Below are 24,800 nucleotides of genomic sequence, written 5' to 3'. Positions count from 1 at the left end.
CGGGGCCTCCTGCAGCCCGGCCGCCCTCCCCTCGCTCGGGCCTGGGCTGGAAGAGCCGAGGCCCACCGGCCCAGATCAGTGGTCTCAGCTGTGGCCTCACGGCACTTCCGCGCACCCAGACCCGCTGAACGCTGCCTGGCGGGTAATTGCCAAGAGCTAAAATACCAGAATTGACAAATGGTTTCTTTTTAAAAAACTAAATGCAAGGAAATGCATTGTCGTTGTCATGACGCCCTCACGCCGGGTCCCAGTGCTCTGTGACAGGCAGGAGCCGGCGGGCAGAAGTCTGCGGTGTATGAGGACAATGAGCCTTCTTACGGTTTCTGGCATTTTATCAAAATCTGAGCATATGGGGGGAGCACAGTGTATATGAAGATCACCCGTCCTGTGGGTCTCATTTTTTAAAAAAAGACTGGGAGCCCCGCACCAGACGGTGCGGGTTGATGGCTGAGCGCTCACAGGGCTGTGGGCGGGGGTCGCAGGGCAGGAAGGCCGGGAGCCTCACGAGAACGCAGGGGCGCGTGCGGCCACAGCTTTGTCCTCTGTGGGTAGGTGGCCCCGGGCCTTGCAGCCGTGGTGAACGGGCCCCTCCTCGTGCTCTGAGGCTCGTGGGCCCTCGTGTTGTCTGGTCTCGGTGCCTGGTGTGCCCTCGGTCAGCCGCCCTGACGTGCACTCCGTGGGGAGCGGAAGTCCCATTCTCACAGGGCTGGCTTGCGAGCGCGCCGAGTCCCTGCGGCCCTGCTGCGTCCCCTCTTAAACCTTCCGTCCTTCTCTTTCTCCAGCACTCCTCCGCCGCGGCTCCCTCCCCAGGCCCTGAGGTGGGGGCCCCCCACTCTGCACAGACCGACCCCTGGTGAGCGTGAGCACCTGGGCCCCACACCCCGAGGCCCCGGCCTTTTGCAAGCCCTGCAGACTCTGGACGTCTGTCTCCCTGCTAGAGTCTGGGGCGAGCCTCAGAGCCACCCCCGCCTGCCACCCCCACCCTCTCAGGGCCCCAGGGAGGCTCCGAGCTCACTTGGGGATGTTATTAACAAGGTCCCCGTGGCTCAGACCCCAGAGCCGGCAGGCCGGCTGTGGGCCAGGAGGCTGCCTGTTCTCGGGGATTAGGAAGACAGGTGGGGACCACCTCGTGCTCCCCGACACAACCACCGGCCGACTAGGGGGCTCTGAGCAGCCATGTCACCCCAAAGCTCAGGGACATGCCTCCCAAGTGCCCAGGCCAAGGCCAGGCCGCCTGCCAGCGCGACTGGGTCGTGTTCCGTGCGGGTTCTGTTTCCCGTGTGACTGAGGCCTCTGAGCAGACTGGGAAGACCGGCCCTTGGATTTGTTATCTGGCGGGGTTTGACTCTAGAGTAGGAAACGTGAAGTGTGGGTCCCGGCCCTAGAATGGAGCTGGGACTAAGCTGGCAGGTCCCCAGACCCTGACTCCAGAGTCCGCAGCCCAGCTAATGGCCAGTGCGGCCTCCCGGCGTCCCTCCAGGCTCTGCTGAATCCGACAGGACCGGGGCCTGACTTTACTGAACTGGTCCTCAGGCTCCCACCCAAGAGAGGCTGGCCTCCCCCATGAGTGAACTGCCTGCTTCCCCAGGTCACCTCACCTGACCCGAGGCGCCCACCACTTCCGCCCTCGGCCCCGCCACAGACTCCCCGCACGACGTCTGCTGTGAGGTAGTCCAGCACGGTAACAGATCAGCTCCCCCAGGCCGGGCAGGCTTCTTCCTGCTCCGCAGGCAGCACCGTTGGGACAGGTATAAATTTAGTGATGACCTCTCTGGAGCTGAGAGGCGGTGGGACGGAGCATTTGCAAAGCGCCCCAGAGCTGTGGGTGCCGGTACTTTGAAGATCTTATATTTATAGCAGGCTCAGGGCTCTGCTCTGTACCCAGAGCGCAGAGGGCGGCCCTGAGCTCTTTGAAGCAAAAGTTCACAAGATGAAAGTTCTGGTTCACGCAAGGCCGGGGCCTTTTCCACACTCAGTAGAAGGCGGAGAGCCCGAGGCGGACAGAGCAGGGAGCAGGATGCAGATAAAGGTCCCTGAGCAACGGTGGTACCTGGACCCCGAGGCGGAGCAGAGGGGGCCATAGTGAGGCCGGAGAGTTTAGGGAACAAAGAACCGGGCAGGGAAAGCCGCCGCTAGCACCGGCCACAGGAGGAGGGGCCGCGGGGTGGGGGACACTTGGGCGAGAGGGGGCCGGAGACGTGGAGAACTGACCGAGGCCTTGACCCGGCACGACCGGCGGGGGAGGGCCGTCTCAGAGCCGGCTGTGCTTGGGGGCTGAGACCCGCGACGCTGGAGGACTCGTCTGTGTCCTGGGACGCACGCGGGCGTCCCTGCGAGGAGGGGGGCTCGGTGCTCCTCGGTTTCTCTACGAGGTCGGAGACACTAACTCCTTTGTTCTGCTGGTGCTCGCTTCTCTTCAAAGCACTTGCTTTCTTGGTGAGTGAGTGTGTGTTTCAGTTTGAGTCATTTAGGACAAAAGCCTCTGCTGACGGTGACTCTGCCGTTAACCCCTGCAGCTCACCCCCGGCTGAGCTTTCTAAAAGGAGAGAGGTTCTGGGACACGGGGCTTCGTCCGACACGAGGCCAAGCCGTCAGGACTCAGACTGGCGTCAGGGAGGAGAGTCTGAGGGTGCGCAGGAACACCGGCCGCTTTGTTTAAACGGTCCCTCCCGTCACCCTGCCCGGAGGCTGCACCTGGCACCTCCAACCCCCCCGGACCAGTGCCGATGAGGCCCCCGGACCCGGGCCGCCTCCTCTGGGCCCCTCCGTGTCTTTGCCCCAGCATCCCAGCACCATCCCCACCCGGCCCTTCAGGGAGAATATACAGCCCCACACCCAGGTGCACGTGAGGGATGGACCGTCCAGCGAGCTGGGTCCCTCCTGACGCCAGGCCACTGGCACCAGCTCTGCTCTGTTAGCCCAGCTCCGCAGGGACGAAGCGCGGGTGGCAGGCCAGCAGTGGGGACCTCCACGTCGTCCTGCTGGACGAGCAGCAGCAGGAGGCTGAGCTGAGCGCACACAGCGCCACGACTGTGGCTTCCATTTGTCCGAAGCACAGCTGGTCTGGGGGCAGCACCTCCTCAGCCCAGGCGCATCCGTGGCCGGCGGGCTGGGGTCAGGCTGCTGGCTGGCGCCCGCCCTCTCTCCTGGTTCTGAGCCCAGGGCGGACGCACGCGCACACGGCTCTTCTGGAGGCCCTGCCCGGGCGTCTCACAGGCACGGCAGCCCTGCCTTCTGTGGGGTAAACTGACGCGTCGTAGATGTTTTTCCCTTTTCCCTTTTTTAAAACTGAGGCATACGTGGTCCTTGAACGACTCGGGTTTGAACTGCGCGGCCCCACTTCCCTGCAGACTTTTCCACACTGGAGACTACACGGTCCGCGGTTGGCTGGATTTGCAGACACACAACCTCAGATTAGAGGGGCCGACTGTCGAGTTACACTCGGGTTTTCAAACACCGGAGGTGGGGTGTGGGCGCCTAACCCCCAAGTTGTTCAAGGGCCAACTGCCTCTGACGTGTGACATTACGTTAGTTTCAGAGGAACAGCACGCTGATTCCATGTTCCTGTTTGTTATGGAGTGGTCGCCGCAGTCAGCAGTTAGCATCCGTCACATCACGCAGTTACGGTGCTTTTCCAGTGAGGAGAGCTTTGTAAGATCGGTTCCCCTAACAGCTCCCGTGCGCGTTGCAGTCGTGTCGGCCGTGGTCGCCGTGCTGGGCTTCGCATTTCATAACTATGGGCTTGAACCTTTGACCCCTCACCCAGTTGGCCCACCCCCAGCCCCGTCCGCACACACTGCGGGAGCCACCAGTGTGTAATCCTGGGACGTAACGGTTTGCACGTAGTCTGGCGATGGAGAGTCGGGAACCTCAGACCCTGCCCCCCAGACCCAGGGAAGCCACAGGGTTAGAAATGATGTCGGCGGGTGAGGGGCGAACAAGACCCATTCCTCACCTTTGGGCGGGCGGGTTGGACTCAGGCCAGTGTGCGCGCCCCCAGCCTGCTCCGCACACACACAGGAGTCTGTGTCACCCCGTCCCCCTCCCCTTGCCTCCTTGCCCCAGTAAGCACCAGAGCGTCACACTTAAGTAACTTTCGTTCCTTCATCCAACGAGACACTCCCAGTCACCTCCTTCAGGAGGGGTGATCAGAGCAGACCAGCAGTGCTCCCTGAACCCCCGTCCCGGCGTGATGAGCACATAAAAAGCAGGCTGGGGACAGCGTGGCGGCCAGGACACTGTGGCGAGGGGACCTTGAGTGAGGCCTGAGGGGACGAAGAGGGGAGCCCAGCAGACAGCAGAGCTGGCCCGGCCAGCAGTGGGGACACAGGGGGACAGTGAGGAGGCCGGCTGGAGCCACGTGACTGAGAGTCATCGGGGGGGCCAGCCCCCAGGGTCTGCGGGACCTTGGACGGGGCCGTTGGAGGGGGTGACTCCACTTCCCAGGGCCTCGTCCTGCGGGGCTGAGGAGACAGACACAGAGAGGTCAGGTGCCCCCGCCGTATGACACCAGGAAGTTCGCGGCGTCGTGTGTCCTGTTACTAGTGACTCCAAGTGTAGGAACGTGGCCAAGGGGCGTCTGCCAGAGTCCCCCACTGTTAGGGCTCCCTTCCCTCTGTGATTACTGAGGAGTCCGTGCAAAGGTATCGGGGTTCTGTGGGCACCCTGCTCCCCAGCACCTTTCACCCGGGGTGGTCTGGACCTGAATTACTTACTGCTGCAAAGTGGCGCTTGCCTAGGTCCAGTGCTCATTCATTCGCTCCCTGGTTCGCTCATTCCTGTTGCCCATCTGACACCCTCCATAAAGCACACCCCTCTCTCCTCTTTTTCAGTGTCAGTGGATTACGTTTTTCTCAGTGTGTTAAAGTTCGTGACTATGGCTAAATGCCATCCCATCGTAGATATGTGCACCACGTTTTCTTTATCCACTTATCCGTCCACGGACGGTCAGGTTGCTCCCACGTCTCGGCGATTATGAATAAAGCCACAGTGGGCACGTCCTCTGGGCGTCTTCTCCGAAGTGGAATTGCTGGGTCTCGTGGCGGCTCGATTTGCAGTTTTCGGGGAACCTCCATCCTGGTTTCCACGGTGGCTGCCCCAGTTTGCGTCCCCAGCAGCCGTGCGCGGACTCGCTCCTCCCCACGTCCTTGCCCACACCTGCTGCCCTTTGCCTTTTCTGTGATGGCCGTTCTGACAGGTGTGAGGGGAAGTCTCGCTGTGGTTTTGATTTGCGGCCCCCTGGTGAGCGAGGATGTTGAGCGCTTTTCACGTACCTGTTGCCATTTGTGTGTTTTGTTTGGAGAAGAGTCTGTTTAGGTCTTCAGCCTGTTTTAACGGCTTATTTGGGCCGTCTTCTGTGTGTGTTTTGCTGTTGGCTTACAGGACATCAGCCCTTCGCAGCTGCGGGGTTTGCACACTTCCCCGCACTTCGTAGGCTGTCTTTTCACTGTGTTGACAGCTTCCTTTCTTCAGGCTGACGCGGTACCACTGTTTTTTCATTTCGTTGCTGGGGGGCTCTTTAAAGACTGTCATCCCATGGAATCCTCCCAGTAACGTCACAAAGCCTGTGTCACTGCTGTCTCTTTTTTCAGATGGGGGGTGTTCAGAAGGAAGGGAGGTTTAGCGACTCGCCCACAGGCAGGTGCAGGCGGGGTCGGAACTCAGGCTCCTGACCCCGGGCTCCTCTCTCCTCATTCCCGGTCCTGGGACCCCAGGTTAACTCACACTCGCGTTGGGAGCTTGCCAGCCCAGCTCGCACCAGCGCACCGCCCCCGGGGCCGGGGGCAGCAGGCGGGGGCGGCGGCTGCGTCCGGGAGGGGGAGGCGCGCACGCTGACCGCCCGCTGGCCCCCAGGTACTGGAACTCCCTGAGCAACCTGGTGGCCTCCCTGCTCAACTCCGTGCGCTCCATCGCCTCCCTGCTGCTGCTGCTCTTCCTCTTCATCATCATCTTCTCCCTCCTGGGGATGCAGCTCTTCGGAGGGAAGTTCAACTTCGACGAGATGCAGACCCGCAGGAGCACGTTCGACAACTTTCCGCAGTCCCTGCTCACCGTGTTTCAGGTACGGCGCCCCTCTGCCGGGGCTGTGGCTGGAGCGAGGGCAGGCGGCAGGGGAGGGGCGGGGAGCGGGGACTGCCGCTCCCCCGGGCAGCCAGAGCCAGGCCAGGGCAGCCGTGAGGCTCCAAGCCCAGGAGGGTCTGTGGCTCGCCTTCCCCTAACCCCCGCGGAATTCCGCTGTCAGGTGGGCCACCAGGAAAAAGACCCAATTAAGCGGTTTAAGAACACTTTCTTGGCTGTGGAACCCTGTATTCAAATACATTTTACATGAAAGCTCAAAACACAAGCAGAAGACAGCGGCCCGCTCTTGCTGGGGAGGGGAGGGTGGCAGGGGTCTCCCCTCCCCATCACGCTGGCCCCTAGGAAACACAACCGCCACAGACTTGCGACTTTGTAGGCATTTTGGCTTCAGGCCAAGCTAAAGTAGCACTCAACTTTAAAAGCAGATTGATTTACAGAGTAAAAGGAATAATATGTGGATGTTGCCAAAACCTTAAAGGTGGTGCCCAGACTCCCCGGGCTCAGGGAGCTCTGCGGGCTGGCGTCCCCTCGGGGAGCACACTCGCCCTGATGCCTTAGCCCGAGGGTCGGCCAACAGCGGCCGTCACGCGTGTATCTGGGCGGTGGGAGTATGTTGCCCAGGAGCCCTTTTAGCCACTCAGATAATTACGCCGGGGCCGCCCACGCTGGCCAAGGAGAGGGTCGGACCTGGAGCCCACGGCCCAGAGCCCCGGCAGGGAGAGCCGGGGGCAGGAGGGGAGAGGGAGGCCCGCGCCGCCGTGAGGCCGCGGGGCGGGCGGGCAGGCAGGCAGGCAGGCAGGCAGGGCAGGAGCTCCGGGTCTGCTGCTGGTCTAACGTGTGTCCCTTGCGGGGCTGTGTCATTCAGATCCTGACCGGGGAGGACTGGAACTCGGTGATGCATGATGGCATCATGGCTTATGGCGGCCCCTCTTTTCCAGGGATGCTAGTCTGTATTTACTTCATCATCCTCTTCATCTGTGGGAACTGTATCCTTTGCTCCTGCCCCCGCCCCGCCCCTCACCTGCCCTTCGATGCCAGGGCGCCCAGCAGGGCTGACCGCGGGGCCTTAGGGAGAGGCAGGCTGGCAGCACGAGCCGGCCAGACCTCCTGAGCCATGCGGGCGGCTCTGGGTGGGGGCCCGGCGCCTGGGCCTGGGGCTGCGGATACAAGTGTATCCCCAGCCGACGCCAAGCGAGCAGCGCCCCCTGGTGTTGTGCTGGGCAGCCACTCGCTGGGACTTGGACGTCAGGCCCCCGCTGCCCTGGCCCAGTGCCCCTGTAGAGGGAGGATGGGGTCTCGGCCCCTAAAGTGACCTTCACTTCTCGCCCTGCTCTCTGGCCAGTGTCCCTGCACTCTGAAGCCACTCTGCTGGACGTTGGTCACAGGCAGGATTGGACAGGCCACGGGCAGGTTTCTGGTCCCAGGCCACAGGCGCCCTTCTCCCCACCCTACCCCCTGAGGCTGCGTGCAGGGCCGTCTAAAGTAAGATCCCAGAAGCCTGGACACGGGTGCCAGTGAGCGGCCTCAGGCCAGCCCAAGGCTGTCCACCTCGGTGTCCAGGAAGCAGGGTGCAGATAGCAGTGCCTCCGACCTGACGGGTCAGGTGAGGCTTAACCGGGCAGCCCACGCCAAGCCCGGCCCTTGTGGGCCGAGGGGGAGGCGTCCGGGAGCCTCCTGGGACAAGACTCTGGCCTCCCGGTGGGAAATGGTGCCACCCGGGGCCTGGGAGGAGGGGGCGCCTGACAAGCGTTCACCTCTCAGCTGGACCGTCTCTGGCTTGGTTCTCTGACCCACAGTGGGTCCCTCAAGACTGGGGCAGGCGGAGAGGAAACTGGTTGGGGCTGGCTGGGCCCCTGAGGGTCTCTGTCTGAGGGGCTCACAGCAGGAGTGCGCAGGGCCCGCAGCCACCCCCTCAGCAGGTGCAGCCCCCCGCCCTCAGCTGGGTCCGTGGGAGGCAGTGCTGCTTATGGTGTCAGCCACGGCCAGCCGTGTCTGCGGGAGGCAGTAACAAAAGCCAGCAATTAAATGGCGAGGCCTGGCTGCCTGCCTCCCTCTTCGGCTCCAGCCTGCGCTCAAGCCCAAGGAACACTGGGGATGCTAGTGAAGTGGGGGGGAGGGGAAGGGGGGCTCCAAGCCCCTCGGGGGGGAGCCCCACCCCTGCACGTCTGCACCCTCCTGCCCCCTGTGCCCGCAGAAAACCCCAAGGCCAAGGGTCATTTTCTTTAAGAATGGACACAAACAGATATCCTACTGAATGTGTTCTTGGCCATTGCTGTGGACAACCTGGCAGATGCTGAGAGCCTCACCTCTGCCCAGAAGGAGGAGGAAGAAGAGAAGGAGAGAAAGAAGCTGGCCAGGTAACCCTCCAAGTCTCCCCGGGCCTGGGCCTGGTTCTGGAATGCCGCTCCAGTGGGTGCTGAGGAGAGGCCGTCACTCCTGGAAGGGGGCTGCACGGGGGCTCCCTGGAGCAAGCGGGGCCTCTCCCCGTCCCCAGGCGTTGCTCTAAGGGGGGGCCATTGTGAATCACAGTCTCTGGGAAGGTGCTGTGTTTCCCCACCTGTCCGGGAAGTTGGGGACTCTGTTCTGAGAAGACAGGCCATGACCTGTGGTGGGAGTAAAGGATGGAGGGGGAAGCAGCCACTCAGAGGAGAAACACAGTTCCGGCGGAAAGAGTGGGTCCTTCTCACTGCTCTGTTCCTCGTCCCCGGGGTGGAGAAGACAAGCCAGGGCCCCACACTGTCTCCATCACTGTCCTGGGCCACGCACCTGCTGGGCACTGAGCAGAGTTCCCCAGGAACCTTCTGGCGAGGCCAGAGCCAGGCGAGGCCCAGTGGCGTTTGTGACTGAGCTGCATGGGCCCTGCAAGGCAGGTGGACACAGGCCCAGGCAGCCGGCCCCCAGCAGACCCCAGGGTGGGTCCCCGGCCCTCCAGCCAACACCCCTTTCTGTTCTCTCCTGCTGACGGGCCAGGACTGCCAGCCCAGAGAAGAAACAAGAGATGGTGGAGAAGCCAGCAGTGGAGGAGACCAAGGAGGAAAAAATTGAGCTGAAATCCATCACAGCCGCCGGAGAGTCCCCGCCGGCCACCAAGGTGAGGGCGCCTCCAGGGTCTGGGCCGCTGCCGCGCCGTGGGGATGGGGGAGGGGGCTCGGTGGGTGCAGCGGGGAGGGCGGACGGCAGAGCCGGGGGCGTGGGGAGGAGGAGGCGGCCAGCCTCCTGTGGGCTCCTGAGGGCCGAGTGCAGAGCAACGCAGGCGTGCTTCTGTGTTGGCAGCCCGGCCGGGACGGGAGGGGCTGAGGGGCCTCGCAGCCCCTCTGAGGCCCTAAAACCGTGGGCCCTGCCTAACTGGGCTCTGCTTCTCTCCCTTGACCACCTAGATCAACATGGATGACCTCCAGCCCAACGAAAGTGAGGACAAGGCTTCCTACCCCCGCCCGGAAGCAACAGGTAGCAGCCCCACTGCCCCGCCTGGAGAGGGTCGGGGGGTGGGGGGGACCCGCTCTCAAGCCGCGCGCTGTCTCCAGGCGCCCCGCCTCTGTGCGCACTGCCCGCTGCCATCAGGGGCAGAACTCTCCTGGGTTCCTCGTAATAATAGCAGGAGACTGAGTAAACCGTGTCTGAGCAGCGCCTTTGAGGCTTCGGGATCTGGGTCGCTTAGACGTGAAGGTGTTACCACAGCCTGTGCTGGAAAAGCACCATTCGGTTGCAGAACTTACTCATGGAACGTACTCTGCGGCATCCTGCTCACTTGCGGTCGTGGTAAACCCCGACTCTGTCCTGCCCTCACCAGGAGGTGCTCTGAGCACACGCACGGCCGTCAGCACCGACGTCCCCTCGGGCCCTGCTCCGTGGGATGCTCTGAGGCCTCTCACGTACAAAGAGCTCTTCCCGACTCAGTGTCCGGTCCGCCATCTGACCCGTGACTCGGCCGGCAGGCCTCCTGGAGAGGGTTTCACGTCAGCAGCCTGTCGGCCTCCCTCAGGCTTGCTTCCCCAAGTAGGAAACCCGCACCCTGTGTGAGCCCTGGTCTGCCTTCGCTTTCCCTAGAATTGCAGGTGTTGTCACCGGCTTCGAGCTCGAAGTCACCCCCCACCGTCAAGGCCCTGCTGGTCTTGCCGACCCCCCTCGGTGCAGGCTGGGCTGCGCTGGTCATAACCTCGTCGGGCAGTTGGAACCTTCCGCACTCACGCCCAAGCCTGACCCTCTCGCCCGCCCAGTTCCCTCTGCGGGGGAGGGGATAGGGCTTCCTGGGGCTCAGAGGGGCGGACGGAGGGAAGACCGGGAGGGTGTCCGTGTGCCAGGCAGAAAGCCCTTCTGGGCGGAAACTACTGCAGTTTCCAGGACACACCGGAAGCATCGACCAAAGGCAGCGGGATGGTCTTTCTCGATCCCGAATGAACAGACCTCACAGTGACGTTTTCAGGTCGCGGGGGAAAGCTGAATACGGACTGGGATCCAACCAATTTCAAGTTTCTGCTAACTGTGTTAGGACGATACTGTTATTATCGTAGTTCTGCTTTATAAACGCTGACACGTTCACAGCTGGAGTCTAAGATGTTTAGAAGTCGCTCTAAAATGTTCCAGCAACGAAGAATGGAGGCAGAGACGGTAACGTGAAACGAGATGGGCAAGTTGTCAGTGGGTGTTGAGGCTGGTATAGAAGTTCTCGTCAAGTCTCTCTCCTCGTGTGTGTCTTTAAAGTTTAAACAGGAAGACAGCAAGAGAGGGACTGAGCAATGTGGAGGGACCACCGGAGGTTCTCAGCCCGCGTCCGACCTCCCTTGTGAAAGACATGCTCTGGCTGCTGCGTGGGGCGGGCAGATTAGAACCAGGACGGAGAGGACCGTCATGCAGCTGGCCAGGCGGGGCGATGGCAGTGTGGGCGGGGGGCCCGCTGAGACGCGGAGGGGCCGCCTGCGAGCATCCAGAGGCCGGGCCAGCCTGACGGAGACGTGGGAGAGGGACGGGGGTGGCCTGAAAAAGAAGACACCCAGTGCAGGAAGTGCGTCCCCGGCCTGGCTCTGGGTGTTGGCCTTTTAGGGCCTCTAGACTTGGGCCACACGGAGAGCTGGACTCTCCTTGAGGGCGAGGCTGTGGCTTCATAGGCCCTAGCTGTCAGAGCAGCCTGAGCAGAGCCCCAGCAGTGAGAACGGGCACCCAGTGGGGAGGGGCAGGGCCACAAGGGCCGAGGGTGGGCACTGAGCCACGCCACGGTCTCCGCTGAGTCTGCAACCGCCATCTGGACGTGGCAGGACCCGGCTCACTGCGCTTCTCAAAGCTCCAGGAACGGCGTTGACAAGACAAAGAGCCCCATGAGCCTCCGCTGGCACCTGGGCATCCGCACGGTCAGCTGCCCCCCTGGAAGGAGCTCGGCCTGACTCCCCGAACCCGCACCTCGGTCCTCACACCTGGTGCCTGCGAAGCATCACTCGCTGTCCACCTTCTGTCCCTTTAAAAGTTTGGGTTCGTCCTTCAGAGGTAGTTTCCGCTTACACGCAGTGCTGGAAACCCGACTGCTGTGTGCTGGACGGACGCTGACCCCCTCTCCCTGAGAACCAAGCCAGCCCAGCCCTCCTGGCCGCGCGGCGGGACCAGCGCATGCACGATTCATCCAGAGACATTCAGACCAGCACGAAGCTGCCGGTGTGTTCTTCTGTAAACACAGATGATGGAAATAGCGTTCAATGACCTGTCCTCAAATGTTCACGAGTAAGAAAGTGTTAGGTCATTTACAGCAAACTGGAAAGGAGGACAAAGGTCCAGGCGGGGACCTGAGCCCCTCCAGCCCGATTCTGCGAGTCAGCGCCGTGATTTCGCCCACTCTGGTCCTACCAGCTTTGCTTTAATAGGAGGCCTCGCCAGGGCTGGTTAGCAAGCTTCAGCCCTTGGCCTGGACGCAGCCCTCACTGCGTGCCACTCTTCGGCTGAATATTAATTGCCTCGCCGGTCAGCTCCCCTCGAGGGAGGGGATCCGTGCCTGTGGTCTGCCAGTCCTCCAAAAGGCCCCGGGTCCCTAGACACCTCCTGCTGGATAAAGAGCTGCTCTCTGCGCCAGACGGGTTTTCGTAGTAGCCAGGAGAGGGGCGCCCAGAGGCAGGGCCAGTCCACAAGGTGGGCTTCCCAGAGCCACCTCCCAGCCAGCTCGGTCTCCGCCTGAGCTCCTGTGGGGCCCCTTCCTGTGAAGTGAGCGTCGCTGTGGAGGGGGAGTCATCACCAGGAGGTCAGCTCCCGTGTGCCCAGCGTGGTTTCTGTCTGCAGGGCTCTCAGCACATGAAGAGCTGGAACAGGTACACGTAAGGCCAGGCATCTGAGCTGCTTTGTCCCAAAGGCCAGGTGAAGGAGGAAGGCCGGCGGGGTTCACGGGAAGGCGGCTTCTAGGCGCAGGGACTCAGGAGAGCCGGGGGAAGGTGCTGTCTTGGGGAGTGCCCGCGGCTCTGGGGAGACCGTCCTGGCAGGGAGAGGGCGGAGCCAGGGCCGCCTTAACCATCCTGCGGTGGGGGCGGGGCCTGAACAACAGGAATCTGTCCTCTCACTGTTCTGGAGCCTGGAAGCCAGACATCAGGGTGTTGGCAGGACCAGGCTCCCACCAACGGCTCGGGAGTCACCCCTCGCACTGCCGTCAATGCAGCCCTTGGGGCCCCGGCTGTCACTGCCCCCCACCCGTCTCTGCCTCCCCTTCTGCCCCGTGTGAGTCTCCTTGTAAGGTCAACAGGCCTTGAAACTAGGGCCCCCCACCCCAGTCCAGGATGACAGCATCACAGGTCACATCTGCGAAGACACTGTTTCCAAAATAAGGTCACGCTCTGCAGATCCACGTGCACGTGAACTTGGGGGGGACGCTATCCACCCATGTCAGTGGGCGTTCAGAGAGTACTTGGGCAAAGTGGAAAGTCTGTGGGGGATTAACAGGCAGAGACCCGACTGAGGGAGAAGCTAAGCCCAGCTACAGGCTAGGAGCACCTCGCGTGGTCGGAGACAGACGGCACCATCCTGAGGAACGTACGTGCCGTGACCCCATCTTACAGGCAGGGAGACTGAGGCTCAGAGGGACTAAATCAAATGCCCGTGGCCAGAAAGAAACAGAGCCGAGATGGGATCCAGGCGTTGGCTGGCGAGTCCATGCTCTTAACTTCCATCGCCTTCTAAACATTCTAGCAGAACAGGATATTCGGGGCACAAGCCGTTTGCCTGTGGTCCACGTTCGGTGTGGCCACCAGCCCAGGGAGCAAAGTGCTTCTGTGACTGGTGTCAGCGCCTAGACCTTCGGACGAAGAGCCTGTGACAGCAGCATTACTGTCCCCGCAGCACAGTGTTCTTTCGTGTTTTCAGGACTAGGGAGAGCGTCGATTTTAAGCTCCTGGAATCTTCAAGGCTGGGGTTGCTTGTCAGGAGCAGGTCAAGCAAGCCATGCCCCTTCCCCTGCCTGCAGCCTAGACGGACGAGGACACCTGGCAATGTCCCAGTCTCACGTGGCCACCTTGTCTAGTGCCTGACGCTGGGGTCACCAGCCATCCCAGTTCATGGGGGGCCGAGGGGTTTCCTGGAGTGTGGGAATTTCAGTTTAAAACCAGGCCAGGCTGGGCAAACCAGGATGAGGTGTCCCCTAGCTCACAGCCTGCCTCGTGTCTGCCAGGGGAGTCAGCCTCCAGCAGACATGAGCCCCCGCCAGGCCCGCGGGGAGAGAGCTGGGGTCCTGCTGGGCCCTCTTCATCCCCCAAGACACAGAAGCTATCTGATTCCTGTCCGTCGGAAGGTGTCTGCAAGTAGGCAGCACGGTGGTAAAAGTAAGTGTCGAGAACGGGGCTTTCTTCTTGCAGGAGAGGAGGACGAGGAGGAGCCGGAGATGCCGGTGGGCCCGCGCCCGCGCCCTCTCTCTGAGCTGCACCTGAAGGAGAAGGCCGTGCCCATGCCAGAAGCCAGCGCTTTCTTCATCTTCAGCGCCAACAACAGGTGAGTAGCCGGCGGGGCAAGCCCGGCGCCCTCCAGCCCGTGGGTGGGTGGGCCCCCCCCCTTGTGTAAACAGATGCTGATTTAGGGGAAAGGCCTGGGTTCCGAATCAGAGGACCTGTGTTTGTCTTTCTTCTCCATCGTTTGAAATGTGTGGACTCTGTCCCTGGCCTGTTGGTGGTTACATTTGATGTAACAAAACCTGAGGTTAAACAAAATCGTCATCCTTCTCCTGCAAAATGGAAGGAGTTAAAATAGCCAGGTGAATTTAGCTCCTCCCAGCCTCCCGCCCTGCGTGTTGCGGTGGGCGAACACTTTAGCCCTGGCCTTTGCTTCTGACCCAGGGTTAGCGTGATCGGCATCATTATGCAGGCAGGTGTGTTTGGATTTGCATGCCACTTGCCTTTCTGTTGGTTCACCATTTTTCATGTGTCTCAGTCCATCCTTCTGTCCTGGGTTCCACCCCCAGCACCTCCACTAAACAAACACACACATAAATTTCTAGAATCTAATTACCTCCCCGGACAAAAAACAAAACAAAACAGAAAGAAGTTCCTTTGTGGTAAATTCACTCAGCCTCTGTCGATCTGTCACTGTTTCCATTTCCTGTTCTTGAAAGACAGGCTTGCTGTGCGCGTGCTTTCGGGCCGACAGGCTTGGCCCTCAGCGCGCTGGGGGTCTTACCCCACGGTGACGTCGCGGTTCCTGCTGTCACTCCTTAAGAGGCACCTGCCCCTTGTCTCCAGGAGCTTTCACAATCGCCCGCGGGCCCCGGTGCCGGGCACGTTTACTGCCGCGAGTCTGGACGTAGACTTCTTTCCATTATTCTGCTTAGAGTATGGCAGGCTTCCTGAGCCTGTGGATTTATACTTTTGTCACGTTTGAGCAACATTACAGGTTAGATTAACAACCACGAGTTCTCAGAACGCTGCAGCTGCCGTGCCTGTACGTGCTGCCTGGTCGTCTTCCCCGCCGCCTGGCGCCCTGCCCGCCAAGCAGACGTGGGTTGGACCCTGTTCTGTGCCCCCACCTCACACACTCGCGTCTCCGAGCCTTCCACCTCCTAGTCCCTCTGTCGGAAGTCTGGGCATTTCTCCAGGTCTGTCTTCCGGTTTCTCAGTTCTCTCTTCAGCTCCATCTATGTTGCTGTGTGAACCAGTTTTTAGATCAACTTACATGTTTTCATTTCAGACAGTTCCATCTGTTGCTTGGTTTTCCCAGCTCTGTCTGCCACGTCTGAGTTTCTGGCTGTCCGTCACCTTCGTGAGCAAGTCCTTCGTTCCATTAACTGTCTCAAGCACAGCTGTCCTGTGGTTTGATACTTCCAGTGTCTGCCGTCTTGGGGGGGGGTCTCTGTCACTTGTTTGTAGTGTCTTCTGCTTTCCCATCTCAGTGGCTTATCTTCTTGGGTGTTCAGTGATTTTGGTTGTGACCTCAGCACGTCATCATAATGGGCGAGTTCCCGTGATGGGGAGCTTTCTTCCCGACGCTCCTTGAGGGATCCAGCTCAGCCCGGCAGTCCTGGGCACCTCTGATTCGAAGTGCCGTTTCCTGGCGGCAGTGCTGCCCCTGGCCTCTGTCCTCAGGCACCTCTGATGTCCAGCTGCCTGTCACGCGGGCGCCAGCTCGGTGGATTGGCTTGTTAGCTGCTTTGTTTGTTTCTTTGAAGGGGAATCAGTGTAGACCTTCCCCAACTCTGATGGAACCAGGATTGTCTTAAAGAGAAAATTCCTTTCCAGGATTTGGTGCTTCTGCATCAGTAAGGTCCCTCAGAGCATTTAGTCACCCACACGCCGGGGGCAGGGGTCTGAAGGCCTGGGCTCAAGCCCCGACCCCGCCTCTGCCAACACACACAGACACGCACAGACACACACACACACACTCTGCAGCCTGTGTGTCTGGGCCAGTCTCTCCTTCCTGGTTCCAGCGGTTTTGTCTGTAAAGGAAGATGGTAACCACACCCGCCTCCCTTTCTACTATCAAGAAGAGACCGTATGTGAGATGCCCCTGGCATTCCAGGGTCTACCTGTGAGTGCCCAGGGGTCAGCTGTGTCGCTCTTTGTAACTGTGCTGAGGTGTGGGGTTGAATTTCTGCTACAGGCAAACCTCCTTGGAGTCTGGGTCTAACTAGCCCGGCGGCCTCCACGTCTCTGGGTGGCCCTGTCATTCCCTGTACTTAGAATACGAGGTAGATCGTACAAAGTGATCACTTTCCGTGATGGGGCAGGGAGGTCCCGAAGCGAAAGCCAGCCGAGGAGGTCACAGCCGTATCTGAAGGTGCAGAGACTCCCAGGGTGCCGGCCGCGCACTGCCTGTGGGGCCGTAGGACCACGAAGCCGGGCAGGTGGGCACTCAGCGGGCAGCTGTGTCTGCGGTTGTGCGTTGGTGGCCCTGCCGCAGGGCTGCCCCATGGAGAAGGAGGGGCTCGCAGCCAGAGCCCCCCGCCCCTCCGCCGGTGACCAGCCCCTCGCCCGCAGGTTCCGCCTTCAGTGCCACCGCATCGTCAACGACTCCATCTTCACCAACCTGATCCTCTTCTTCATCCTGCTCAGCAGCGTCTCCCTGGCCGCCGAGGACCCGGTCCAGCACACCTCCTTCAGGAACCACGTACGCTCCCCAGCCTGCACCCCCTCGGCCCCAAACCTGACCCCACAGCTCTGGGGATGGCAGGCCTCCCCACTCAGTCCAGAGACCATGCCAGACGTCTAAGAGACGAGGGCTTTGACAGAAACCCTTCTCAGGACCATTAGCAAGTGTGAGAGTGGACCCAGGGCCCGAGGCCGGGAGGTCAGGACCTCCACCGCCCGGGGCTGTCCGCCCGGGGCTCTGTGTCCCCAGAACTCAGAGGTTTACGCCTCGCCCCGTCACTGGGAGAGCACGGGCGGATGAGACCGACTTCACACGGGAGAGCTCAGTGACCCTCCGCAAAGTAAAAACTCAGTTTGGAGACCCAGCCCTGGCTCTGGTGACCTATGTCAAAGGCCAAAATAAGTTCTGTATCGCAAAATCTCGAAATTGTGTCATTCCCGACAAGGGGGGTGTGAGGTGAGGAGCCCCCAGACCCCTGCCCAGCCAGCGGATGGTCCTGCAAACTGCCCGGCCAGGGCTTTCCTGCTGAGAAAGGAGCTGGCCTACGCTGATCCACCACCTGAGACAGAGCAGAGCAGGAACCCTGGAGCCCGGCCCAGCCCGGGGCGCCCCCTCCCTGCCTGAAGGCCCACCACCAGTGTAGGTCCCACCCACGCCAGCGGCTGGCTGAGTCACCCCAGTGTGAGTTAAGCACTTTGCATCTTCACACACACACAAGAAAAGAAAAAAAGCAAGCCCCACCCTGTCGTGTTGACAAGCACCCAGGGATCTGATCTGGGTCTGTAAGTAAACTGAGTTAAGGAGCAAGGCTGCCGACCAGACCCAGGGCCCGCCAAGTCGGCCCGAGAGCTCTCCTGACAGGTCTGGGGGCCTCAGCATGCAGCCTTTGTAGCCGCCTCTGGCCCTGACCCCATTCCCACCCCGACCTGGCTCCACGGGGGAAGTGCCCACCTGCCCTCCCTCCCACCGTCCTGCTCCCCCCAGCCCCGCCCAGCCCCACCCGTCTCTCTTTGTTTTACAGATTCTGTTTTATTTTGACATTGTTTTCACTACCATTTTCACCATTGAAATTGCTCTGAAGGTAAAGCCTGCCGGCCCTCCTGTGCTGCTGGCCCCTCTCTCTCCTGTGGCTGGTCCCTCTGTCGCTAACACACACGCCTCTGCTGCGTCTGGTCACCGTGCTCTAACCCGGTTCTGCTTTTCTTTCAGATCCTAGGCAATGCAGACTATGTCTTCACTAGTATCTTTACGTTAGAAATTATCCTCAAGGTAACGCACTTAGCGAAGCACTCTGCCTCCTCTCGCTTCTCTGGTTTCTTTCACTTGCGTTTTTACTCTCAGACCTGGAATGGGAAGAATTGGTGCCCCTCACGCTCTGTCCTGCGCTTTGCTCGGGCTCAGAAGCCAGAAGCTCCTCCCCCCGCCGCATCCCACCCCGTCCCAGATCCTGCTCTCGGCCGGGGCGGTGTGGACCCTGATGCCCGCCTGGCACCAGGCACCAAGCGCCCCCCACCTCCCCCACCTCTTCTGGGAACTGACTGACCCCGCTAGGCCCCCTGCCCTCCTCCTGCCAGAGGAAGTGCCACACAAGCCCCAGAAGTGGGGAAGCTCAGGGGCACGAAAGGACCACCCGCCCGTCCCCAGGGGATGCCCGTCATCCACACCTTCTGGGCGCGCGGGCCGGACTGGGCGGGTGTGACAGTGACCATGGGCCTAACGCCAGCCTCCCAGCCGAGGGCTTTGGAAGGACCACTGAGCCTCTGAGCCCTGGGTTACCTGCCGAAGGCTAAGCTGCCACGCGCTGGCCTGGCGCAGACGGGGAGGCAGGCCCTCAAGCCCCCAGGCCCACCCGCCTGCCACCCACTTAGGGTGTGGGCAGCCCGGCTGCAGACCTGCTCTGGCCCCGTCACCCCAGCACAGCAGACCCCCTTTGAGCAGCTTGGGGATGAGGGGGCCTTTCCTCAGCCTGGCTGTGTTATTTCTGCTATTTCTGTGAAGATACAATATCTCACCTTGATTTACTCTGTTATGATTTCTAAGTTCCCCAGTCCACCCTCAGGTTGGGAGAGTGTGGGACCACTGTCCCCTTTCAGAGCCTGGGGGGGGCCGCAGGCTCTGCTGCAGGTGCCCCCCACCCCGCCCATGTCCGCGTCCCGTCCCCCTGCTGGTGCACAGCCAGACCTTCCTCTCGGGGGCCTGAGCCATGCCCAGCCCTGCAGGCGAGGACAGCCTGTCATGGCCAGATACAACCTGAGTGGACACGTCTGTGTGTCCATTTTTTCCTTTGTCCAGACCCCCTGGTTCCAGCAAACCAGGCGTGAACCAAGAGTAAACCGGGAGGGTTTCTCGGCTTTCTCCCCGACTCCGGGCGGGTGGGTCTGACCCCCCGACTCACTCCCGGGGCTGCGTGGACACCCTTTCCTGACCTCAGACGCAGGGAGCTCACTCACCCAAAACCCCGCCCGGCTCAGACTCCCCAGAGCTCCGAGTGTCTCCACAAGTCCCGCCCTGGCGAGACCTTCGGGCCCGCCCTCCCTCCCTCGTCACCTGCTTTGCTGACTGTGCTTCTAAGGAGAGCCCAGCCCCGGGGGCCCCTGCACCTCCTCCCTCCAGGTCCCAACTCCTGCCATGGCGGGTGACCACTGTCCAGGGGGCGCTTGGGGGCAGGGACAGCCAAGAGACCTGGGCATGTTTTGCTGTCAGAGGAAAGGCTTGTGGGGCCACGGCGGTTGTCCTGAACGGTGCCAGGGGCTGTGTCCCATGGAGGTCGGAGCAGTGGGGCCAGGACCCAGGAGTAGAAATTACAGAAGATAAGACACATTTAGTGAGCAGAAGTGCTGCCTGGAGAGATGGTGGCTGGATGGAGGGGATTCCTGCCCTGCCCACTCCTTCTCCCTCCCAGTGAGGCTTTCCCCGGGCAAAGGTTAGAACTTTAGGAGCAGGATGAGGGGTGGCAACCAGCAGACAGGGTGCGGGCGGCACTGCACTGGGTCCGAGCCCAGCCTCTGCTGACGGCCTGGATGCCACAGGTAACTTTCCAATAAATGCCCCGTCTTCCTGGGGTCCACTTGCCGTCTGTCCTATAGCCAGTCTTCCTCTGGCCCTGCCTGGGCAGGCGCCCCTACACACACACACACGCAACACGCACAGACACACACACACACACTCAGGACTGTTGACCCCTAAGTCAGGGCAGAGGGCCTCTCTGAGCCCCTCTGAGCCGATGTCCCAGGACACTTTCCCTCTGCGGACGGCCCTGCTGGAGATCAGTGTCCTCACCGTGCCCACGCGAGCCGCGTTGGGGCACCAGGCCCAGCGCTCCTCCAAGTCTGAGCGCTGGGTGGCGGGCAGGCTCCAGCCTTCAGGTTAACGCGAACCATGGGGCCGCCCAGGTCCGCTCACTGAGACACAGGGCAGCGGCCCTCCAGATGGCAGGCCTTCGGAAGAGCTCTCCAACGCTGTTCCCCGTGGCCCTTTATATAATCCACCCACTTCTGGAAACTGTTGCAGGACACAGGTGCCCAAGCCCCCGGGACCCCTCCTGCAGGAGCTAAGTGGGCAGAATTAGGTTGCAAAAGCTATTTTTGCCGGTTTCCCCCTGTGTTTGCTTTTGAATCGCTGTGCGGACAAGCTGCCCCAGGCATGCTCTGATTCCAAAGAGATAAACTGGACCCCAGGTGGTCAGGAAGCCACTCCCAGGCTCTCAGCTGTTGACTCCGAATTTTCCCCTTGGCTGTTGCTTCCCAGCCTGTGGCCTTCCATCCCTTCCCCTGGAAACCCACTGGCCCTCGGTTCACGCCAGCGAGACCAGAAAGTTGTCCGTGCGGCATCCACAGCGGCTCTAGGCCAAGCCCTGAGGGGCTGGTGACAGCAAGTCCAGGACAGTCAGCCCCCACCCCGGCGAGGTCCCCTCTTGGTCTCCAGGGGGCTTTCTTGCGGTTCCCACGTCCGCAGGGAAGAGGACGCTGCTTCATACGTAGAGCACGCGGCACCCCAGGCTCACGCCCAAGCCCCCGGCCACGCACAGCTCTCCGCAGTGAAGCCCGCCTTGTGTGGGGCTCGCCCTGGGCAGGGTGTTGTCCACAGGGCCTCACAGCGGGCGCTCGCCGCCCTCCCGGGGAGAAGCTGTCAGGACCCCGTTCCTCAGATAAGTTGCAGGAAGCTGGCTCACTTGCTCTAGGCACACAAACAAAACCCGGTGGGGTGGGATTCGGACTCAGGCAGCCTGGCTCAGAGCTGTGCCCTCCCGTGGCGCCCACGGCCCCTCTGGACACACAGCTCTGGGTGCTTGGCCGTGCGCGGGGCTGGGACGTGGACAGGCGCTAACTGCCAGGCTTTTTGGAGGAGCTTCTCACTGGGCAGCAGCATAGCCGACTGTCCGAGTTTGCCCGGGGCTGGCGGGCTGCCTGGGGCTTTCAGTGCTAAACCAGGAGAGTCTTAGGGAACCAGCTGGCTGGTCCCCGCACTGGTCATGCCCCTCCTTCCCCCAGACGCCCGGTCCTAGGTGGGCCTGGAGCGGGGAGGGAATCTGGAAAGGAGGTGGGGACATGAGCTTCCGGGGACACCTGGTTGAGACAGCGTCAGCAAAGTGCCTCTCGGGCTGGAGCCACGGACGTGTGACCAGGGACGGTGGGAAATCGGGGGACGGGGGGCCTTGAGAGGGCTGCAGGTACAGGACGGAGGAGTCTGGCAGCTGTGAGGAGGACAGTCTTTGGCAGAGCCTTCTCCTGGCACTGCGTCCCCCTCCTCTGGCCTGCCTGCCCCCAGCCCTCCACCACCTCCCTGCTCTTCACCCGGGCCCTGGCGGGGGTGCTGCGGGAGGGAGGGCGGGGCGAGGGCCCCAGGGACGGGGGCTGCTCACGCTGCGCCTCCCTGTGCCTCCCCAGATGACCGCCTACGGGGCCTTCCTGCACAAGGGCTCCTTCTGCCGGAACTACTTCAACATCCTTGACCTGCTGGTGGTCAGCGTGTCCCTCATCTCCTTCGGCATCCAGTGAGTGGGGCTCCTAGGCCCACGAGGGGGCGTGAACTAGGAGCAGGTGTCAGAGGAGGCGGCCGGGGGCCTGGGGGGCCTGCCTGCACAGTGGCAGGGTGACTGAGTACAACGGATGGGGCCTCCCCGGGGGCTTTGACTTCCGGTGTCCATGTCCTCCGTGGGGTGACGCTTGGCAGGGGTCTGACAGTGTCTCAGTCCTGCCGGAGTACGGTGGGAGCAGCGTCTCCTCCGGCTCCGCGTGCCCAGGGCCCTGGCTGCCCTCAGCTCCGAGGGCCTGTCATGGGCCTGGCCAGCCTGGGCTCCACCCGCCGCCTGCCCCCGTCCCGTCTCCAGCCCCAGCACCTGCTGGGAGAGGGAAGGAGAGGGAATCGCTGGTTCTCAGTCGGCTGCACCGGGGACCTCCTGAGCAGCTTTGAAAAAAGGCCATTGGCCGGGATCCCTGCCCCAGAGTTGTGACGCAGCTGGTCTGGGCGCAGCAGGGTCTTAGGGTCCTGAGGGCTCTCTGGGTGATGCCGCCCAAAGCCAAGGCTGTCAGCTTGCTCAGGCTCAAAAGGGTCTGACAGCTAGTTTCTTCCGAATTCCAGCAGCTGCTAACGTGAACCCTCCACTTTAATGTGAAACGACTTTCTGTGCACTGTCTTCTCTGACCCGCACGGAACCACCAGGCTGGCAGGGCCGGCACTGTTAACCCCCGTTTAGTCCCAGACAGGAAAACTGGGACTTGGCCCTGGTCACACAGGGCTCCATCCCAAGGCTGCTTCCAGTGTCGGCCTGGAAGGAGCAGAGAGGGGACGTTAGGAGTGAGACCCTTTCCTGTGATCACCGATTGCTTGACCCCAAACTCCTCCTGGGAGCCTGCAGTCTGGATTCTAAGCCCAGCATTGCCACCCCATCACTTTTCCTTTATGCTTTATTTTTTACTGAAGTTGCTTTGCAATGTTGCGTTAGTTGCTGGTATGCAGCAGAGAGATTCAGTTTTATAGGCATAAGGCAGGGGAGGGATAAATTAAGCATTTGGGATTAGCAGATACAAACTATTACATAAAAGACAGGTAAACAACAAGGTCCTTCTGCACAGCACAGGGAGCTGTATTCACTGTCTTGTAATGCCCTGTAATGAAAGAGAATGTGAAAAACACACTAAACCTCTCCTAACCTGAACCAAGGACCCCCTCAGCCTGACCTTTGCCTCCCTCCCACTGTCCCTGAGATGCTGGGAGGGACCCGAAGGCCCCGCGTCCTTTGCAATAAGAGAGCCACAAACCAGAGGAATCGGGACCTCCCCCCCGGCCCCTCGCGCGCACATCACGCTGACCTCGGGAGGAGTGAAGTCCGCTCTTGCTGACGCCCCTCGTGTTTTAGGGCCCAAGGAAGGGAAGGGCCCTCTGCAGGCTTGAGAGGACGTCTCTGTCAGATGGCTAGGGGGTGGGTGCAGCCTCCTTGCCCCTGGACGCCGGCAGTGGCCAGTGCTCCCTGCAGGGCGGGCGGAGCCCCGGCACCAGCCTGTGGGCCTGTCCTGTTGGAGGCACTGCTGCTGGTGTGGGTGTGCAGAGTGGGTGTGACGCGTGCATGTGATGGGCAGCTGCCTGGGACTATGTGGAGGTGAGCACCCCAGACCTTCCCTGCCTGGAGCCCCGCCATTTCTGTAGTGTTGCTTCAAGTCCACGATGAGAAAGCCACCCGGATTCAGTTCACAACACACTGCTCGACCGGTCGTGTGCGTCTTCTCAGTTAATCCTGCCACCATCCTCATGGGGTGATAACTGTCCCATTTTACAGATGTGGACATTAGGGCTCAGCAAGGCAGGACATGCGTCCTCAGCAGCCGGCTCGCCTCCCCCAGATCTCCTGGGCGCTACACGTGCCCTCGAGGGGCACGTCAAACTGCTAGCACACGTGGGAAACGCCTTTCACATGATTTGCTCACCAGCAAGGAAGTCCCGGGGCCCCAGCCGGCTCCAGGTTCCGACGGGCGGGAGGTGGGAGTTGAAAATGGTCCCAGGGCTGCAAAGTCCAGAGCAGATGTCCCGTTTCACCAGTCTGCCTGGGTTCCTGCCAGGACCCCTCACCACTCCCTCGCTCACTGCACCGGACGCAGGAGAGACTCACACTGCCCGCCCTCTCCCCAGGTCCAGCGCCATCAATGTGGTGAAGATCCTGCGGGTCCTCAGGGTGCTCAGGCCCCTCCGGGCCATCAACAGGGCCAAGGGGCTGAAGGTGAGCTGGGCGGGCGGGGCCCACCTGACAGGCAAGCGGTGAACGCGGCCGGGGCTGCGGGCCAGTGGGAGCTGCCTGAGCAAGGGGTGGGTGGGAGGCGGAAATGGCCGGGACCCTCCTGCCTGCACCGTGGCCCCACGTCAGGTCCTGGCTCCGTGATGCACGGACCACCGGCAGAGGCAGCCGCCCACAGTCACAGCGAAGCCTCTGCCAGAGGGGACCCACACGCACCCCAGGCCCCACGTGGTGACGAGGCCCCTGCACTCCTGCCCCCGGGACACGGGGAGTTGGCAGGCTTTTGTCCCTGTGGTCACCTAGAGCCCAGAGGGCCGTGGGTTCCCACGGGCTCCCTCGCCCTGTGGCCCTGGGAAGGCGCGTGGCCTCTGAGGGACTCCCCCGCTGGGGCAGAGAGGCTCGTGGCCAAGGGGCTCAGCCCGGCGAGGCCCCCTGAACCGCGGCTGTCCGCCCTCAGCACGTGGTGCAGTGCGTGTTCGTGGCCATCCGCACCATCGGGAACATCGTGATCGTCACCACGCTGCTCCAGTTCATGTTCGCCTGCATCGGGGTCCAGCTCTTCAAGGTAGGGCTCACCTCCCACCTGAGGCCCTTCCCTCCCGGAGCATCCCCGGAGCCGGACGCAGAGGGGACGCAGAGGGGACAGTGTGTAGCCTGTACCACGGCCGCCTCCCGGCCCCCAGACCAGAGGAGGACTGGTTCCCGGACCAAAACCAGTTCTGACCAGAGAACTAGTTCCCAGACCAGAGTCCTGGTTCTCAGACAGGAGGAGGCCCAGCGTGGAGGCAGCAGCCTCTGGTCCACGGAGACCCCGGCCCTCCCTGCTAGTGAGAAAGGGAGAGGGGTTCTCCTCCCCCAGAACCCCCGGGTCAGTCACCTGCCCAAACCCCCACCCCCCGCCCCACGGCTCCCGGTGACCAGCAGCACCGAGTTGACTGCCCACCACGCTCAGAGCCTG

At 61.7% G+C, this 24,800-nt stretch overlaps 1 protein-coding gene across 17 annotated transcripts in view; it reads left to right on the top strand.

The window, feature by feature from the left end:
- CACNA1C (calcium voltage-gated channel subunit alpha1 C) overlaps positions 1-24,800 on the top strand; it is a 435,322-nt gene that overhangs the window by 352,860 nt on the left and 57,662 nt on the right. For 9 of the 17 annotated variants that reach the window (XM_064478854.1, XM_064478846.1, XM_064478851.1 and 6 more), the window contains exons 14-24: positions 5,854-6,061; positions 6,944-7,064; positions 8,321-8,435; positions 9,049-9,169; positions 9,456-9,525; positions 13,896-14,028; positions 16,503-16,632; positions 17,636-17,695; positions 21,501-21,607; positions 23,740-23,827; positions 24,300-24,407. In XM_064478854.1, coding sequence (XP_064334924.1) covers positions 5,854-6,061; positions 6,944-7,064; positions 8,321-8,435; positions 9,049-9,169; positions 9,456-9,525; positions 13,896-14,028; positions 16,503-16,632; positions 17,636-17,695; positions 21,501-21,607; positions 23,740-23,827; positions 24,300-24,407 — 1,261 coding nt within the window. Of the gene's footprint in view, positions 1-5,853; positions 6,062-6,943; positions 7,065-8,320; positions 8,436-9,048; positions 9,170-9,455; positions 9,526-13,895; positions 14,029-16,502; positions 16,633-17,635; positions 17,696-17,823; positions 17,884-21,500; positions 21,608-23,739; positions 23,828-24,299; positions 24,408-24,800 lie in introns of all 17 variants that reach the window. The other 8 variants (XM_064478856.1, XM_064478850.1, XM_064478853.1 and 5 more) reach the window with 2 other exon arrangements.

Source organism: Camelus dromedarius, chromosome 25, assembly GCF_036321535.1.
Source record: "Camelus dromedarius isolate mCamDro1 chromosome 25, mCamDro1.pat, whole genome shotgun sequence".
Classification (NCBI taxonomy): domain Eukaryota; kingdom Metazoa; phylum Chordata; class Mammalia; order Artiodactyla; family Camelidae; genus Camelus; species Camelus dromedarius.
This window is presented reverse-complemented; position numbering and strand designations above follow the sequence as displayed.